Source organism: Siniperca chuatsi, linkage group LG18 (assembly GCF_020085105.1).
Source record: "Siniperca chuatsi isolate FFG_IHB_CAS linkage group LG18, ASM2008510v1, whole genome shotgun sequence".
Taxonomy (NCBI): domain Eukaryota; kingdom Metazoa; phylum Chordata; class Actinopteri; order Centrarchiformes; family Sinipercidae; genus Siniperca; species Siniperca chuatsi.
In genome coordinates, this window is record NC_058059.1 from 14821742 (window position 1) to 14841828 (window position 20087).

The 20087-nt window shown below is 39.8% G+C and overlaps 1 protein-coding gene across 5 annotated transcripts in view; it reads left to right on the forward strand.

Moving 5' to 3' along the window:
• The first annotated feature begins 563 nt into the window (after positions 1 to 563).
• LOC122865260 (rab GTPase-activating protein 1) overlaps positions 564 to 20087 on the forward strand; it is a 77806-nt gene continuing 58282 nt past the window's right edge. For 2 of the 5 annotated variants that reach the window (XM_044173422.1, XM_044173426.1), the window contains exons 1-5: positions 564 to 711; positions 11314 to 13562; positions 16729 to 16987; positions 17390 to 17603; positions 17786 to 17960. In XM_044173422.1, the coding sequence (XP_044029357.1) occupies positions 13272 to 13562; positions 16729 to 16987; positions 17390 to 17603; positions 17786 to 17960 (939 nt within the window). In that variant the 5' untranslated portion in view covers positions 564 to 711; positions 11314 to 13271. Of the gene's footprint in view, positions 712 to 2413; positions 2437 to 11313; positions 13563 to 16728; positions 16988 to 17389; positions 17604 to 17785; positions 17961 to 20087 lie in introns of those variants that run through there. The other 3 variants (XM_044173424.1, XM_044173425.1, XM_044173427.1) reach the window with 3 other exon arrangements.

Below are 20087 nucleotides of genomic sequence, written 5' to 3' on the forward strand. Positions count from 1 at the left end.
TGAACTACTTAGATACCAAGACCATCTCAATAGTTATGTAAAAAATGTGGTGGCTGCATCACTCATACACGTGACTTGACTGCTGTGATACTTGACTTATTAAAGACTTGACTCCCTATTGAAATTGTGTGGCCATGCCCCCCCTCCCATGTTACTTGTATTAATTAGGGCAATAGCTCCCATGACCTGACTTGAGACTTCAAAGAGAAAAACATAAAAGTGTCAGGTTTTAATGAAAGTGTCAAGTTTGGACAAGGTAAAATCTTGAGGGGGAAAAGCAACAGGCAGGCCTTGTATAGCCACACAACTTCAACATGTAATTATTAGGCCTAGTTCTTTATAATATAAAACAGAATATATTTAATATTTAATAAAACAGAAAGACTTGCAACTGACTACTGAAAAGTGATGATTTGACTTTTGAGACTTGAGACTCAGAGTTATCTCATTTGACTTGGGACTTGACTTGGACTTGCCCCTACAGACCCAAAGACAGCTCTGTGAGCATCATGTCATTAGGTAACGCCAACGCTTCCCCTCCCTCAGCACAGGTGACAGGGGTACTGACAGACGCATGCGCAGTGTGGGTGTCAGCGGGTTGGTTGGGCTTGTGTTTACAGCTCTGCTGGATGCTGTTGGCTGCTGATGTTATTGGGAAAGTGCAATGTGGTGCCAACCGCCATTGGAATAAATATAACTGTGGGAATAAAGGTAAGATGTTTTGCACTTGCACATGCCTCTACCATCAAACTTCAAGGAGGCTGTCTCTTCAGTTATGAAGAAATGTAGTTACATTCTTGTTGGTTGTAACTGCCAGGGTAGCATGGCTAGCAGACGTTAGCTAGCTAGCTAGCTAGCTATATACAGTAATGGCCTGTATGCAAGCTCCCTCCAGCGACGGCCTGTCAGCGGGTTTATTCACCAAATTATCGCGAATACCTATAAGAACCAGTTTGCATTACTTGCTTTATGGTGACGGGTTAGTTTCGCTAATTGGTCACGGTGTAGTTAAACATTCATGTCGGACTTTGAATCGATGACTGCTTAATAGCTATCTTAGCTAACGTTAGGCAGTTGGTAAGGGCTAACACGGGCACTAGAGCTAGCAACATTAGGCTCGCCCAACGTTATCGAGCAAAAATTTACCGTTGGTAAAGTTATCTATTAAAGAGTTGCGGGGTTTGAAATGTTTCGAGGCCCCATACGGCTTAACAGGCTGCAGTGACATGTAGCAGGTTTGCTTATATCCAGATTAAGTGGCGTCCAAACCAGAAAGCCAATTAATGTATAGTGTGTATGTATGTATATAGGTTAAACGGCGAATAACTATGCTGTTGTAGCTGTAACTACTGTAAATTGTTAAGCAACACATATTTTCTCTGCTTTATTTGTCACTCTTAATATTTCAGCTGATGGCGGAATGACAGCTAGATGTGCACTGTATGATTTATGGTTACTGTACTGTGAGTTTGTGTAGTATATTCACTTATTCAATAATTATTTACAATTGCCTGATCATCACATCAACCATTCTGTTTCCTATGTAGTACCATGGGCGCTTATGACATAAATACAAGTTAATTTTGACATACATACAATAAAGACACAAATAAAATAGAATAGATGAAAAAAATCACATCATAAGAACATTGAGAGCTCAGTGTGATTACAGCTTGGTTTAGGCTTAATGAGGTTTTTTGGGGGGGATTATTATAACAAGACAAGATGAAAACCATTCATTGAATATCCAGGCTTTGACAGTGAATCTTTGTTTAAAACTGTAGCACTTAATACTAACTACCCTACATATGCTTACAGGCTGAATTTAACTTTTGACTTGAAGTTTTCACGAGTCAAGTATTCTGGCACAATGGCCATTTAATACACTGCATTTTTTGTTAATTGCAGTTCTGTTACTGTCACATGATAAGGGAGGGACAAGCAGGGATTGTTTTGAAAAGTCTCTGTGGTGGTGTGCATGGTGGTGTCTGACATTCAAGATTGAAGAGTTGTCTGCTGTGAAGAACTGCCTGAATGAGTTTGATTTTTAAATGTTGAATGAACCCCATTGAAATGTTTTACCCATCCCCCTAGTTAGGAACAGAAACACTCATTACAATAACACAAATCAATGCTATAATACATTTACAAACCAGCTGTATAACTGTATAAATATATGAATAACATGTTCATAATGTGTTGTCTTCTTCTAGAAGAACTTCGTGCCCACATATGGTCTGGCCAGGAAATATTTCAATGATATATTTTTGACCTAACCTCTTTGACCCTGATTTCAACACCTCAAAAGGATGTGCCAGACAGGATCTTCCCTAAAAAGCTAACTCAGTTCTGTGTTTTAGGGTTAACACTGCAGAGCTCTGTCAATCAGTTAATGAGTAGTGCATGCAGTGCCAACACAACTGATATGTTGAGCAGGTAATCCATTTGCACTGAGTTATATTTCACATTTCTCTCACTTTCTGCTGATAATGAGACAGTTACAGGAGCAAACAAGCTGTTGTTAGCTTAGTGCCTAAGACTATTGTTATAGCCAAGAATAGGATTGTTGATACCAGTAGCTCTTGTCTCTTTGTGAGTTCAAATACTTCCCAGCAGTGGATAACATGCATGGTAACAGTGAGCTAAATGTGCCAACTCTCACTTCACTTGATTCTTCTGTTTGTTCCTGTTCTATTTCCTGAAACTCAGGTATTCCAGTAAAGCCACATTGTAGGTAATGCAGGTGAAACTTGCACACATGCACAAAACACATAGGCCTAGGCCTAACCCAGATATTTGTGATCGCAAATATTTGCTGTATTAACAATATTCAGTATGTGTTCCAGAGGAGGGTAAAGGTCAGTGTTTCATCACCTGTACTTTCTATTAGGCCTGTATTTTTTTAAGCCAATATGAGTATGATATATTTCCCTACACATTTGGGCTGATGCCAGTACTGTACTGATACATTTTTAATATTGGTTGTGCATAACACCATACTTTTTCAGACATGCCTGTTTGTGAGCAGTTGTTTTAAAAAACACAGTGATTCGGATGGCCACTGAGTTATTCAGCGTGAGGAATTATGGGAACAAGTGCATAAACTGTTATTCATTGTCATTCAGCAATGTTAACACTATTAAAGATACTAACAATGTTAAGCAATTCTATCAATAAATAGAAAAGGCCAAAGAATGTAGCTTCTCATTTGAAAAAGAAATGAGAAAAATAGCAACATTTCAGCATCTGCATGTCAGCTTCTCCTCTCAAGTCAGGCATAATAAAATACAGAACTTATGAACCATGATTATATACAATAAATACAATCCCCCTCCTCAGAAGCAAATATGTCAAATCTAATGCCTGATTCCACACATGATCTCTTAGTGTGTCCCTTTGCATCCCTCCTATTATATATCTGTCTGTAACTGAATTTGGACTGAAATCCCAACAACGCCCCTCAGATGCACCTGTCATTTGGGGAGCTGGTGGAGACTGAATGGCTGGGGTGCTGGCTTCAACTGTAGTGGATTCGTGTTTCCTTGCAGTTGCTGTGGATGAGATGAAAGCAGATTATGTGGGGTTGAAAGCATGGAAATATATCGCATGGATAAGAGAGGAGTTTAAAGCTACACAGAAGTGTAAAGATTTTTTATAGCACTCAGTAACATCTGCAAAATTTCTTCCTTGCTTATTGTTGACTTAACACAAATCACAGTTTTAAAACATCAACAATGACCTTGGAGGAAATATTGTGTTTTTGGTGGCATTAGGCAATGTCTGCGTTAGTAGCTGTGGGGTGTCGTACACTGTTCTACAACTTGAAAATGAAGTATGCTGTTTGCTGATTCAGCTTGTTGTCTCAACTGCTGAATTGGCTGTTTCAAGCTAGAGGGTTATCTGCCAATTTAACAAACGTAAATGTAGCTGGTAAAGTGTAGCTAGATAAAAGTATTTGGGGTGATCGTTGAGGGAGTGTTTCCACAATGCTAGAACTTTTTGTGGAGCTTTATGGAGATGTTTTGATCAGTGATGGGAATTTCACACTTGATGGCCTCTGTGATTTAACTGCTTTCACCAAACTTCTTGCATTTAAAATCAAAGCCTGTTTACTCGATAGGTGATCTCTTTCTCAGTGTGTAGTAATGTGGATTGTCCTTTTAAAAGCACACTTCTAATAATTCAGATCACAAAAGTCATGTTTGCTTTAATGATATTTAATGACTACCCTGAGACACATAGTTGATATAGCCTTTATTTAAAATTAATCAATTTCTTTTTTTAATTATTCAGACCTCCAATCATCACCCCAGGAGGGCTGGAACTTTAATCAGTGTTATGAATCACTGACTGCTTACTAATTATTTTACCATTAAATTTTTTTTATTTGTAGGAAAGGTTGAATATCTTGGTGATGGTTTTTAGATTTTATGATTTGAAGGAGCAATTATATTTCAGTCCTCAATTTAGATGCTTCCTGATCAACTGTAGTGATCAAACAGTTTATTTGTGAATATATGTGTATACGGACTGACATGTAATGCCCACAAATGTACTCTGTGTTTTCAGTTACTTTTACAGTCATGTTGCATCCATGCTACTTCTTGAACCAACAGCCAGTCCCTTGAATTGTAAAAGTCTAATGTAATATGGAGTAAAAACACAAAGTAGTTCATGGTAATGAATAATAATTGAGTATTTCATGGATTAGAAATCAGGCAATCATGACCCCCGCGGTTGTTGGCCAATTTTTGTTTCTTTTAAATGGGGATAAACTCTATATATGTAGCCTAATAAAATTCATCCCTGTTGTTAGGCATAAATGATGGCCAAAATGAAAGGAAAGCATTGATTACATTACACCCTTTAGTAATGTAGAATATAAATATTAAATGGTATTTTGAGAGTGAAACCAATGCATTTTCTCTCACTTTTATTTTGCAGAATGTACATAAAACAGCCATATAACAAACCCACTCTTTCATTTTACATATTAACCTAGTATCAGTGACACTTGCTGCTTTCAGTTGTATTTTCTAAAGGTCTAACACCCTTAACAACAGTTTGTTGTTGGAGCACATACACACTTACACACATATGTGTCAAGTTTCTTTATAAGCCATAGTTCTGTTCTTTATAAACCAGCAGAGATACACCATTGCTAAATCAATGTATGTGAATAGCCACACATTGTGCAGCTCAGTATCTCACAGTGGACGGGTTTGTTGCAGCCAGTGCTCCATTTCAGAAATGAAAGGCAGGCCTGCACTGTGTGATCGTGTTGCTTTTTTTCTCAGTCATGTGAGATTGGTTTGTTGTTGAGTGTGAGACATGCAGAGGTTTCATTCCTGAATATCCAACTAGGAGTCTGTGCTCTGCTGTGGATCTGAATTGAGATGATTATTAGATGCTCACAGAGTACAAACAAGATGTAAATTAGGAACTGCGTGTGTGTGTGTGTGTGTGAGTGTGTGTGTGCGCACGCTCATTCAGAACTCCTCTTCAGTTTCTTTTCTTTGTCTTCCCTTTTGTACTGTACCACCTTGTGACTCACCTTGTGGTAGTTCAGCTTTTTCTGTCATTCTGTCTCCCTCTCTTCTCTGTCTCTCCTTTTCTCCCTGCTATCTCTGTCCTGAAATCTCTGTGGCTGAAATCACTGCTTTGAGGCGAGTCGAAAGGGACTGTGTTGCAAGACTGAATGCTCTCTGGCTGTGTCTGGCTGTGTCTTCCTCTCCCTTGTGAGGTGCACGCAGGGCCCAGCTGGCAGCCCAGAACAGCCCGTTCAGCTGGAGAGTGGTAGGGAGAAAAAAAAGAAAGAAAAGACAGGCGTAGGTTTCCAGCGTGCACATTTTTACACATGGATTGACATAAGATATGCTTGTTACAGATTCAAATACTTTTCTTCTGTTTCTAACTTCGACAAACAGCTAAGAGAGGTCACTCTTGTCAGTCATTTGGTCCCAAAATTAAACGGTACTCTGCATGATCCATTGCAGGACACACCCAGACTACATCAGCCTAACTGCTGTTATCGCTTTGTGTATCAGCTGAGTTGGTAAAGCTCAGCCCTACCACACCAGACAACTTGCATTGCATCCCGAAAAATACAGTTTCATGCCTGATTGCATCTTATCACTAAATATGTGCTTGCTTAAACAATCTTTGATATATTCTGTTCATTTTGAAATAAAAAAATATCATGCACTCAGAATGTATCACATTGTAAAACACAACAGTCACTTTGTAACAGACACTGAACCCATTTACTTTATGCATGTGTATTCACCTATGAAATAGAGCTGACACTGTTAATCGATTGATCAATCAGTCAATAATAGATTAAATGTTTCACTCATCATTCAAGCGGAAATTGCTGAACTTTCTTTGGATCCAGCTCCTCAGATGTGAAGATTTTATGTTTTTTGTTGGCAGAAATGATAGTAAATTGAATATCTTTTGGTTTTGGACTGTTGGTCAGACAAAACAAGCAATTTGAGTTCATCAGTGGGAAATTGGTATTGGCATTTTTCCGTATTTTGTGACATTTTATATAGTAAATTATATTATATACTAAAATACTTTACCCCCTGTGTGAAATGTCAAAACTGACTAAATTCACTTTGTAATTAATGTCTTCTAACTCTAAAATATGCACACTTTCTAGCACTTTTTGTCGACTTATTCATGCCTACAGAATTTTCTCTTCAAGGAAGTGCATAGTGATATAGTGTAATAGTATTTTATTGAGGAACTAATACACTTAAAATAACAGTCTGAGAACCAGAATTAACTTCCAGAACTGTTTCTGTGAGAAGTAACAGTAACAGGACACATGAGCAGCAAAATATTGAGTTGAGTTTTACCACCTTTGCCAGAGGTGGTTTGGTCCAAATGAAACACGTAGATGTGGAGGGTCTTGTTGTCATGGTGACACACACAACAGTGTTCCATTTGAGGAAACTGCTTCCTGCTTCTCTTTTCTCCTTCTGAGCTCTCTAACATGCAGGTTCACCTTCCTTTACAAAGCAAGATTTAAAACAAAAGATTTACAACAAAGAATGAAACAGACACAAGAGGCTGTGAAATCAAGAGAAAGGGTGGAGCTGGAGAAAAAATAGTGAGGGGGAATGAAGAAACTGTTTACTGCTCTGGTCTCCTGTACTCCAGAACAAGCTGGTGTTGTTGAGCACAGTGCAGTGAATGTAATGTTAAAAAATTTGATTCAACAGAACTACTTTGTCAAAATTCAAGAAAATTGAGCCTAGAAATGTCCTCCAATTTAAGACATTTAGGAACCTTTAATATTTTAGGATAGGAAATGCTATTGCTAATTTTGTAACAATCAGCAGCATGATATGCAATGGGTTGTGTGTCTTGTTGGAAGTGTACCAAGGCGCTGAAAAGGTTGATAACGAACAGTGTAGCTTGGCAGGAGCAGGGCGAGGGCTGCTGCTGAGGCTAGGGAGGAAAACAGGGTGACAAGGCAACCATTATAAGCCTGTTGGAGCCTCCAGCTAGTCAAAGACAGAGTATGACGTTTGTGTGTGCATGCACATGTGTGCCTGTGGGCGAGTGCTTATTTGTGTTCATAATGCAGCTGCGTGTGTGTGTGTGTGTGTGTGTGTGTGTGTGTATAGGGTATGTGTAATCTTGTATTAACAGTACTTTCTTTTCTGTGTGCATCTAGACTTGACTGAGTTTTCAGTGTAACTTGCAACTTAAAACATGAATTAATAAGTGAAGCTAATTGCCACCTTTCTCAGATAACACCACAAGTTGTGAAGTCTCTGCATTTACATTGCTCTCTAGTGAAATGATTCTCTACTCTACTCTAAGTAAGGTTCATGGTGACCAAAAAAAAAAAGGGATTGGCCACTGTCTAATTTCTTGTCTAACCAAACACAGTATTTTACTGAGATTTACAGGTGTTTCTCTTGGCTCATAGGGTTGGTTAGTTATTACTGTCATAATTAAAGTATGAGGATTTGGTAGCATCAAATAAGACTATTAAAAACCAATTATCTAAGCATGTAGAAAGATGCTGCCGGTTGTTTCCATGAAAGTTCTCTTGTGCTTTCTTACGTCTATCAAAGTAGAAACTGTGGTTTGAAATTAACTGAATAAGGATTTTGGTAATAAGTAAGCCACTGTGGCAGAACTGACAAACAAAAGACCAGAACATGTAGAAACTCAAAGTTCCTCAACACAATAAAGAACAAGACTAATCACTCAGAAGACAAGTTTGCTAAAAATGGATGCCTTTGAGCCAAAAGTAGAGTAAACATCTGCAATGTCTCTTCAAGATTAAAAGCCTGAGAAGATAAGAGACTGAGGAGTGATGCATGTCCCTGTTGGATTGCTACTGAGTCACATGCTCTTTTTCTTTTGGACTGGTAGGGTTACTATTTATTAGTATTTTATATGTACAAAGAAATTTGTGACAGTTGCTCGACTAAACTAAACAAGATGGAACTCAGGTTAAAGGCCCTGCACACCCCACAGGTGTTTTTTCATTCCTCTGGCTGATTAGACTTCTAGTCAGGCTAAAGTTGGGTGGGAAGTATGGGATGTCACCAAACTATATGAAGTAATAACAATGATAAAGCCACAGTCAGACTGAAATTCTCTTCCCATTCATTTCTGTGTGGAACGGGGCGAGACTTTGTGCAGTTATATTTTATTGAACTTTGACACGCAAAATCGAGAGGCTCTCCAGTGTCCAGCCAGTTTGAGAGAGGGGGTGGGATTGACCTCTCATTCAACAAATATTGTTTGTTTATATTCTTGTTTTATAACTGCACGGCAAAATAAAACAAGCAGAAGATAAGAAGGGAGACTGCTGAGTGTAAGGACAGTGCCAGAGGTTAGTGACAGTAAAATGTTTGATAAAATGCTGCATAATTAACAACTAGTACGCTAGCCATCCAGTGTAAATTGACCTGCCCTAGCAAGTGCAACAAAACAATCAGGAGAGTGAGGGAGCTATCAACCAAGCACAGTCTGAACACACCAACACAGTCCTGAGAAAAGGTCTAATCAGGGGAGTTGTCATTGCTGACTGAAAGCATTTTTTTGGAAAGGTAGATGTTGAGTCACTGCAGAGCTAGACCTCTATTCCAATCCCAACCATGTTATTCAGGTGATCTAATAAAATGTTCTGTTCTGCAGTATTTTAAGGCCACCATGTTTTGAACATTTTATTTTTCACCCCCAGTTTGTTTGGTATGGTTCAAACAAGAGACCAAACCAAGATCGCTTAAAAATGTCTCGGCCCAGTTCTAATAGGACTAAATACAAGCGAGGTAAACTACAGTTAAATCCATCTGCTGATCATGAACTCAGGAAAGTGATCGCTCGATCCTTATGAGATGTATATATGATAACACGTATGCATGTGAATCCTGGGATTTTCCGATGACATTAGGAAGTGAAAAGGAAGTAAAACAGTATGTTGGGCTTCTGTGCTCTATGTATTATAGCAGATCCTCATTAAAAACTGAGTGAAACATAGCTCTCTCACATGTTGAATCTAGATTCTAATGGCTAAACAGGTTTCAGAGGTCAGTTTTCTGATCGAGCTAAGGCTACAGTATGTTTCACATGACAAATTATCGTACCCTGTCTTTCAACTTCAGTTTTGCAATACAAGTGAAAAACAACACCCAGGACTTTTGGATGAATACCAGTTGCTCATTTCCTCAATTTGCTGTGAAAAGATAAAGAGAACAAGCCTAAGCTGTCAGTTGTATGTTACTCAGTTTGTGTTTGGTAGTCTAATAATAACATTCATATCAGCACAAGATGTGGTAAAACCTAGTCACACAGAAATAGCTCCTTATATTGGGGTTTATTCTGGGTCAGTATAACAGTGTTATCATAAGTATTGCACATTATTAACTGCTTTGACCTCTCCACTGTACACCTTTTTTGCAATTACTTATCCATGGTTGGACCTGCTTTGAATAGGAAGGGCAGGGGTTTGACAAGAGAGCGAAGTGGAAGAAACAGCAACTGAAACCTTTGGAAAAATGTAGAAGGGCAAGCGCAGCGTAGAGCAAAGAGAGGAGAGCAATAAAGGCTGAGAAAATAGAAGATTTCAGGGGGAGAGATAAGGAGGGCATAAAGAAGAAAAGAGTAGTAAAAGACAGAAAGGAGGAGGGATGGGAGAGAATGAAAGGGAGGAGAGGAGAGGGGGAAATGGCCAGAAATAGCTTGTTATGGTCTCTTCTTGAACCTCTGCCAGAACCTTCTGTCGCCTTTCTTCCTGTGTTACACACAATGGCAACTCCCTTTTTCAGGGAGTTAACTCCTGCCCTAACTGTAACGAGCTTTACCTCATTTTGCTTGTAAAACTAATTCTTACCTTAATTCTACCTCCTATTGCCAAACCTAAACTTACAAATAGAGACTAAAAAATGATCATTTTGATGTTGAAGGGATTTTTGAATTTGCCGCTAATAATATTTTCTCCTTTCTTTCATTTTCTTGCTTTCATATACCTATTCCAAACCTTACTTCGTCTTTCCAGGTCTTTTGTCCTGTCATCAGCTGTCCTCACATATAATGATACATTTTTTGAGAATTTATGCATTTATCTTGTGCCATAATATGATGCTATTTTAAAATGTCATTGATGGATTGATGGAGGGAGCTGGAGTGAAAGGCAGAGCGAGGGATGAGCTGATGATGTGCAGTGTTTCCTACAGGATCTCAGCTTAGGTTATTTGTGGTTGTGGTAGCAAGCTGGGAGAATCATGCACTGGTAAGAGTGCATGCAATGCAATTAGCGCAAAACTGACATGGAATAGATGGATGGCTGAAGAAAGCTTGCTTGTTCCTTAATTCCTTACTTTCATATGCATGTTTCTTTTTCAAAGAGACACCACCATGGCTTTGCATTGCATCAAGCTATTTTGCAATTACCTCTCCTTTATTCTGCTGATATAGACAGAATTGCCTCTAATGACCCACAGATCCTCTTTTCCTCTAATCTTTCCTGTGTCTTTGCTTCTTCATTGTACCTGCTCTCTTGTCTATCACTTTCACTTGTCCTAAGCTTTGCTTAACCTTTCTTTTGCACGCTCTATTTTCTCTTTATGCTCCCTTTCTCTGGGTTTTGGAAAGCTGCCTCGCAGTTTCCTTAAGGTGTTTAAAAGACCTCTAAAAGTGAATAATGAATGGTCTCACCATTTTTTTTAGAGGGTTAGTTTAAGTAGCTGAGTTTCCTGTTGCCTTAAAAGATGCTTTTCATGGATTTCATCACATCATGACTGTTTTCTGCTTCTTTTCTTTATTTATTTTTTCTTTTTCTAGGTGATTTTGCTCATCATCTCCCACCACTTCCTCCTTCCGTCTTCCATTCATGAGCAGCGTGGCTGAGTTTAACAGCGGCAGCCATGGATGACAAGGGCTCGGTGGGGAAGATTAGCGTGTCTTCGGACTCAGTGTCCACTCTCAACAGTGAGGACTTTGTCCTTGTGTCCCGGCTGGGGGACGAGACACCCTCCTCCACTAATAATGGTAGTGATGACGAAAAGACAGGATTGAAGGTAAGGATGGTTGGGTGTAGGTTCGGACGGACGCACAAGGGAGAGAAGGGAGACTTCAGAGCTGTACTGGTCAAATGAATTTAGGTGCTGAGTATCACTGGTCTGTTGACATTTACAGTGATATCAAGCTCATGGACATAAATCCTTTTTTAGGACGCGTCTTACTATAAATATCATGAGTATGCTCAATACTAATAATAGAATAAACTGTAAAGCAATAATTATTTTCAAAATACCAGTAGGATAACTTCGCTGCAGTCTAAATGGTGTCATATCAGCACTGTTTTTTTGTAATAGTTAAACTGATTTAGGTGTGTAACTCAGGAACCACAGCAAGATTTACCAAAAGAACTTGATGTTCATTTTATCTTTACCTACTGTGTTTGTCATTAGTGTAACTTGTTAAAATTGCAGGTCAGGGGTCCCAGTCCATACATATTCCATTGTTAACAAGTTGTGTTCGTCACGCACATGTCAAGAGCTCTCGTCCATCTTTTTTAACATATAGTCTCACACTCTAACCATAAGGCTAACCATTTCTTATTTTGCTTTTTCCATATTCTCACTCTGCCTTCTTCTCCACATTCTCACTCTGCCTTCTTCTCCACATTCTCACTCTGCCTTCTTCTCATATGTCTTAGATTTGTGTGTTTTATCTGTGATTGTCCTTTTTCATTTGCTACTTACAGTAAGGAAGCCCTTAAATCCTTGTTAACATGTGCACATCACCAGAAATTAAAAGCACGTTATCACAGGCTTTTTTTGTAGTGAAGTACTTGCTCTCATCTCTCACACCTGTGAAGAATTTCATTTGTTTTCCGAGTTCTTCCCCTGTAAATCTTCTGTATTATTTAAGTAGTATGGGGTAGTGGAAAAAGAAAGGTGTCATCCTTGCATATCAAACAACTGAAGAAAACACTCTTATCTTTAGTGCTTTTTTATTGTGTGAGGTGAAAGTGAAGTCAGCTCATATTTTACCAGTTTGTCATTCAGTGTCAGCAAGATGAATGCTACTTAACTTTGGGAAAACATCTCCCATCTGCAGTCAATCAGCTGCTTCTGTTAGTATACAGCATGTGCTATCATACCACAGTATGTCTGACATACGGTATGCCCTCTGCAATTCAGTTCAGTGCTTCAGTTAGCAGATATTAGTTTACAAACAGTGTGGTGATGCAGCTGCAAGTGCTTTGAAGTCATTGTCAGGGAAAATAATGGTGTTTTGTGACTAGGGTGTGTCTCCACAAAGAGAACGAAGACTTTCTGAGGAAAGAAATGTAGCTTCCAGCTCTGTGTGTGTCCCTAATGGGTTCAGGTTCCTCTCCTCTCCTCTCCTCTCCTCTCCTCTCCTCTCCTCTCCTCTCCTCATCTCTCCTCTCCTCTGGATACATTTTGTCCATGTGTCTTTCAGTTTACTAGTTATCACATTTCCTTTTATTGAATTTAGTTTTAGTAATTTGAAAGTAGCTGGCTCGCATGTTCATACTGTGTCCATTAGTTTACATCATTACTGTACCTGTGTTTCTTTTTGAAGGAAGGAATTGTCGACTTGATGTTGTAAAGGTACCAGAAGGTGGCGCCATCAGAGCTTGGACATTGCATATTCAGTTGATAGGAAGTGGTCACACTTTTTTCCTGTCATTTGCTGTGCTTGGACATGAGAGAATATGATTTTGCATATTACACGAGTACAGAGTCTATTAAAGAATCACAATTGTTTTGATGGAAAACCGAGCAGAGGTATCAGTTTTGTGCAGCCTAGTGGCGGCTGTCTGTCTGCAGTCAGAGGAAGAACAAGCGGTACCCCACACACACCCACTGTTCTCAGTATGTAGTGGTGAAATCACTCCATTCACATACACTTGGTCATCCAGATATCATGTATTGGTTTTCGCCAACACACTCTTGTGCACATTTCCCTCCCAGTCAGCCCATCCAGTCAGCGAGGAGTCAGTGTGTCTAAACTTGTTGTTTGTTATGCAGGTGATTTCTGAGGAAGGGGTCAGCTTTAAGGTCAGTCTCTTCTCTCACTAGCTTTCCTTTCCTCCTCTTCTCTCTGTACCTCTTTCTTGCTTGTGTCTATCTATTTTCCTCTCTTTCTATGATGTGATTCCGTGGTGATTCTGTCTGTGATTATTTGTGCTCTGTGTATTTTTGCCAGCTGAGTAATGGCCCTAGCCAGCTTCTTTAACACTTAAGTTTTGATGATGGTAGTGAGAGACATTCTCACATAGAGGTAAGCCATAATACATTCTGGCCCTCTCACATACATTCTCCTTTTACATACATATATTTTTACTCTCACATTAATTTATTTTCATTCTTACACCCACACATTTTCACTCTCATATTTATATATTTTCACTCACACATTCATACATTTGCTTTCTTGCACATGCAGTCAATGTATACATTTAATATTATATATAATATATGTATCTAAGAAGAAAATGTATGTATGTCTGAAGAAAATATATGCATGCAAGAGAAGAATGTATGCATGTGTGATGTGTGAGAGAGAGTATAGTGGAAACGGATGGCAGCTCATTTATCACACTGTGATTGGCTGAGAAGATCGAGGTCGGGTCCGACGCGAGGGGGCAAGGAGAGTGTGATTCACATCTGGTTCTTCCTGAAGCAGCCGTCCCCTCCTCCTCTCTAAGCCTCTGGCATCACCGCAAACCTACGGCAATGGCTTCCATGAGTTTACCGGGAACTCTCTCTCTGCCGTTGTCTTCTCACATAGAACCGGGCTGATTGAAGTTAACTTTTAAATGATGTTACACTGGTCTGGCAGAAGCCTGCTGGAACCAGCACTAACCATATGTGACAGCTAGCTAACGGTAGGCTCTATGTAAACAAACAACGGCAGAGAGAAACTGACTTACTTGCGGTTTAGGAGTTCCAGGTGAACTCCTGAAAGCCATCGTCATAGATGTGCGGTCACGTCAGAGGATTAACATACTGTGGTCAAGCCTTTGAATTTTGATGCGTGTCTATTCATGCAGTTACGGTACCGCTACTTGGAGCAGCCACTATTTGACTACTTATGGGATTCCAAAATGAAAACATTATATTACACAGCATATCATTACATAAGTCTTGCTGAATATGTAACATCACCAAATAAGTCCTATTATGATAAAACTGTTTCCATATTAGGTTTGCTGAAGGGCACACAATGGATTTCTGCTCAAAATGTTCTTATGACCATAAAAAATTAGTGGTTTCACTGTACTGCACCTTAAAGGACGCTGTAACACACTGGCAACTTCTTCATAGGCCTACTTGAACTTTCATAACAACATTTTGACTCTACTCTAAGATATGTAGTCAAAAGGTTTTTAAAAAATGCCAGGAATCTGAACTGCAGATGCAAAACTCCAGTCTCAATCACACTGACCACAGTTCCTCTGACATGACCGCACATCTATGACGATGGCTTTCAGGAGTTCACCTGGAACTCCTAAATCGCAAGTAAGTCAGTTTCTCTCTGCCGTTGTTTGTTTGCATAGAGCCTAACGTTAACCAGCTGTCACATATGGTTAGTGCTGGTTCCAGCAGGCTTCTGCCAGACCAGTGTAACATCATTCAAAAGTTAACTTCAACCAGCCCGGTTCTATGTGAGAAGACAACGGCAGAGAGAAACAGACGTAGTTTCTGTTTGAGAGTTCCCGGTAAACTCATGGAAGCCATTGCCGTAGGTTTGTGGTGATGCCAGAGGCTTAGAGCGGACGAGGGGACGGCTGCTTCAGGAAGAACCAGATGTAAATCACACTCTCCTTGCCCCCTCGTGTCAAACCCGACCTTGAGCTTCTCAGCCAATCGCAGTGCGATAAATGAGCTGCCATCCGTTTCCACTATATTCTCTCTCACACATCACACATGCATAAATTCTTATCTTACATGCATATATTTTCTTCAAACATGCATACATTTTCTTCTTACATACATATATTATATATAATATTAAATGTATACATTGACTGCATGTAGTTGACAGCAAATGTATGAATGTATGAGTGAAAATATGTGAATATGAGAGTGAAAATGTGTGGGTGTAAGAATGAAAATAAATTAATGTGAGAGTGAAAATATATGTATGTGAGCGGACCAGAATGTATTTTGGCCCCTCATATATAGGGCTATAGTTGTACCTGACACCTGCCCCGGCTTTTAGCACTACTTGTGGCCCGCCAGTTGCATAGTGATAGTTATGTCAGATGTGTGAACCTAAATATAGAATTGATAGCTGCTTTACATCAGTCTTCAAATAATAATCTTTTTTTTCATTATATGGCACTAAAGCTATTGACACTGTAGTTGTACTGTAGTATCCATCCTGCTCTAGATAATTGCTTGAGTATAACAGCATTGAACAAATTACCATATGCCTCTAAGGCACAAATATTATACAATATATCTATACATAGAGAGCCTACTTGGAAAATCTAACCTGAATATTCAACCATGCAATAATCACATATACCACAAAGGCTGAGAAATAAGATTCTCTATTCCTAATTGTCTGTTCCTATCCCTTATTGCTCAGTACAGCAGTTCCCTCTACAGCTTAAGTCTGCTCTCCATTTCTTACCTAACATCAGGCTGCTGCCACAGCAGGCAGGGAAAATGGGGTCTTGCCTCCTTTTTGGCACCTTGTGGTTTGTCCAGCCTTGAGCTTGCTCTTTGATTGCTATTTGTTAGTTTTGGAATAAGCTCACACAATTAGCGTTGGCATGGGTCTTGATGCAGGTATTTCACAACTCAAACTCACATACCTACTAATCACTAATATTGAAGGAAATGTAATGAAGATATATCTCTGACCACCAACATGAAACAAGGCATCTTTTCCCCCTTAAACACACTACAATCACTTGAAATGAATTACAATATCACTGTTAAAGGCAGAGCCACTGCACATTTCTACAAAGTGTAAGAGAAAATTGTAATGCAGTTGATGTAGGCCTAAAGATTAGCTTAAATTTGATATGTTATGGTGATCACTTCAATGATTTTGTTTTGTAACAATATTTGTTCTTGTGTCTTTTGAGAGTAAATGTGTTGCTTTTTATACTTTTGTTTGTCCCTGCTCCTTGATGTGGTTGTGTTCATGTTTGTTTCTACTCCTCTGTGTGTGTGTGTGTGTGTGTGTGTGTGTGTGTGTGTGTGTCAGATTGTGGGGAATGGAAGTGAGCAGCAGCTCCAGAGGGAGTTAGAGGATGTCCTCATGGACCCATCGGTAGCTGACACTGGGCTCGGATCAGAAACAGTAATGGACAGCCTTAGTGGGGGCGACCATGGCCTTCTTCCCACTACAGCGTCACCTGTACCACCAGGCTCTGACCCTCTGAGCGCACCACCACCCAAGTTGGAGATGGTGCTTCCTGTTCAGACGGCTCAGGAGAGTGAGCTGAATGAGAGGTCGTATCGAGGTGAGCAATGATGAGACATTTCTTATCCTCTTTTCTTGTGTCTGTCGCGCTCATGCACTGGCTCTTATCTTCAGCTTTATAGATGTGTTTCTGAGACATTCAGGGTAAAATCACAGAAACACCCAGGTTTCAAAATCATACAGTATACTGTAAGTCTTTCCACTTCCCTCATTGCTTCTTTTTATCTTTGTAGGAGAGGGCTCTTGCCATTTTCTTTTCATTTACTTGTCCCCTCTATGCATCTGTTGCATGAATCTTACAGATTGATATGACTGTTTGTTTCAGATGAGGAATAACCATAAGAACATAATAGGAGTCATAAAATAATCAAATGATTTAACTTTTCTTTCCTTTCTTCTGCTGTCCTTTCTACCCCTCTCTCAATCCATTGTCCCCTTGCAGCAGATGAATCATCATCAGAGGGCAGTCCTTGCAGTCCCATCCCAGATGAGGACAGCGTTGTGTTCAGCCAGCTGACATATCTGGGGTGTGCCTCAGTCAACGCCCCCCGCAGTGAGGTGGAGGCCCTCCGTATGATGAGTATCCTAAGAGGGCAGTGCCAAGTCCCCCTGGATGTCACACTGTCTGTGCCAGGCGTGTCCGAAGGCACTGTCAGGTAGGGGGAACATATGGATTATTAGTTCCAGTTCTACAGTGTACTGTAACATACATATTTGTACATACAATGTGCAAATTGGACGCTCAACGGTTACATGTCATACACACACACACATAACAAATCTCATCCTGCTGCAGCGACTTTGGCCAAATCATCAAATGGCAACATTTATTCAACAGGTTGCTGGACCCCCATGCCAGTACGGAGATCGCCAACTACCCTATCTATAAGATTCTGTTCTGTGTGCGAGGCCATGATGGCACACCAGAGAGCGACTGTTTTGCCTTCACTGAGAGCCACTACAATGCTGAGATCTTCAGGATCCATGTGTTCCGCTGCCAAATCCAAGAAGCGGTGAGGATTCAATCATTAATTGAGTGTTTGTTGTTTAATTTATGTGTAACTATGTTATCTGAAGACACATTTAAAACATTGGTTCACATTTTATTTGCAAAAACTTAAACTTTTGAATGCATTTTTGCACAAAACGAAAGTACAGTAGGAAGGGATCTTTTAAAGGCCAATATGAACAGGAGGAATGATTACAGCAAACAAAAACTGTATCAATGTTCAAATGGGCACCCGACTAGTTTTCAGTCAGGCTTGATTAACTGTGAATCTTTCCTTTGCACATATTTACACATACCAACCCCCCCAAACAATGTTGCCGCTGTTCAGACAGTGGACCAAAGGGGGAGCAAAAGCTCCTCTTATAATTGCTCTACTTGTGTTTCACATGACACTCTCTTTTTCTTTCACACTTTTTCTGTCTCTTCCACTCGCGTACATATAGTGTACATGTGTACACACTCATATTGCCAGCAGTATTCTGCTTGACCTTGTCTTAAATTGTTGATCTCCCTGTAGCCTGTCCCTCAGGGTTCAGTGTCAGTGTGGGAGCTTCTTCTGTGGTCCCCAAAGGAATAAGGGCTGCACTGCAATGCACATGTACACCATACACAAATACAAAGTACACACAATCCCCCAAGCTAACTTATAGGAGAGAGGAAGTGTCATTGCTTATATACAGTAGGTTCAGCAGAAATATAAAAGAAGAGAATCCACTCATGAAACTGGGTTAAAGTACTGCTTCGGTGTTCAGTGACCTGATTTCTCCCTCATGGAAGCACTCTCCTTCAACGTCCTTCAGTGTCACTAAGAGCCCCCAGACAGACACTACTTTATCAGTCCCACATCATCCTACTATCCAGTTTCCCCAGGCACCCACCCATAACATACATTTTCACACTAACGCATATACATACACAAACAAATCCACACACAGATAATCCCCAGTAGTAATTAATTTCTTTACTTAGCAACCGGACATCTCTGCCTTTGGCTGCCTCTTCCCTCTCTTCTTCCTCTTGCACCCGTCCCTCTCTTCCTTCCAAAACCCCAGCAACAAACCAACCTACAAAGCCTCCAGGTTTTTTTGGGCATCTCATTTGCACTATTAGACTGAAGTGAGTCAGCCCATTGGTTGCCTCCTTCAGAAAAAAGCTGTTGCAGTCATATGCCTCACATTAGCCTCAAATCCACTGTAAGCAACCCCTAGGACCTATTAAGCCACTGTATTTATTCATTAAGGTGTTTTACTTTATTTTGAAATATATTTTTGGACAGTGTAGCCATGCAATAGATGCATATTTATTTTCATCTTTTTAAAATACATTTTCTGATTGCATACCCACACAAACCTCCCGATCTCTACTGAGGTAACCTTGTAGCAGGACATCACAGCTGGACTAAAACTAATTTACTATCTCATTTGCCTCAATTGTCTCATTTTCTTCTTCTTTACCCATAAATATAAAAATAAAGCAATTTAGAAAGTGAAATAAGAAAGGCAAATTCATTTTCTTCTTTTATTGACGTTATCACTGTAGGTAGTGTCAGGTTTTGTAATCATATGCTTTTTTGGAGATTCTGTGTAATTTCTTTTTCTAAACAGACTGGAGTGGAACTATTCATACATAAAGCAAACCACCTTCTCAGCCCTACTCTGCCTCCTTTGTGCCAGACCTCCTAGTCAGGCCCCAAGGCTAGTTTCTAACAATTCCCACTTTTCTGGTGTTAGATGTAGAGCCCTGTTGAGTCTAATGCCCAGCACCTCCCTTTTGCCCATAAACTTACTGCTCCCATCCAGAGATGTTGTATATCTAGTTTGGTTTGATTCAAATTACTACGGCTTCATTAAATTTGTTTCACTCAAGTGATTTAGGCTCCTAACACAAATTAAAGCACATGTTTAGAGAGACAAACGCTGACAAATGGATACAGATTGTTGCAGTAACGTCAGTTGAAAATGTCTTAAAGCTTCATGTCAGTATGCACATAAAGAAAATGCTGCCAAGTAAAAAAAAGAAATAAAGAACATCCTGGACGGGAAGTAAAAACAATGTAACACGATACTTAACAAGTTCCAGATCTTTAGAGCCCAGTTTTTTAGATAAAGGCTGATTTCAAATCCAAAACACC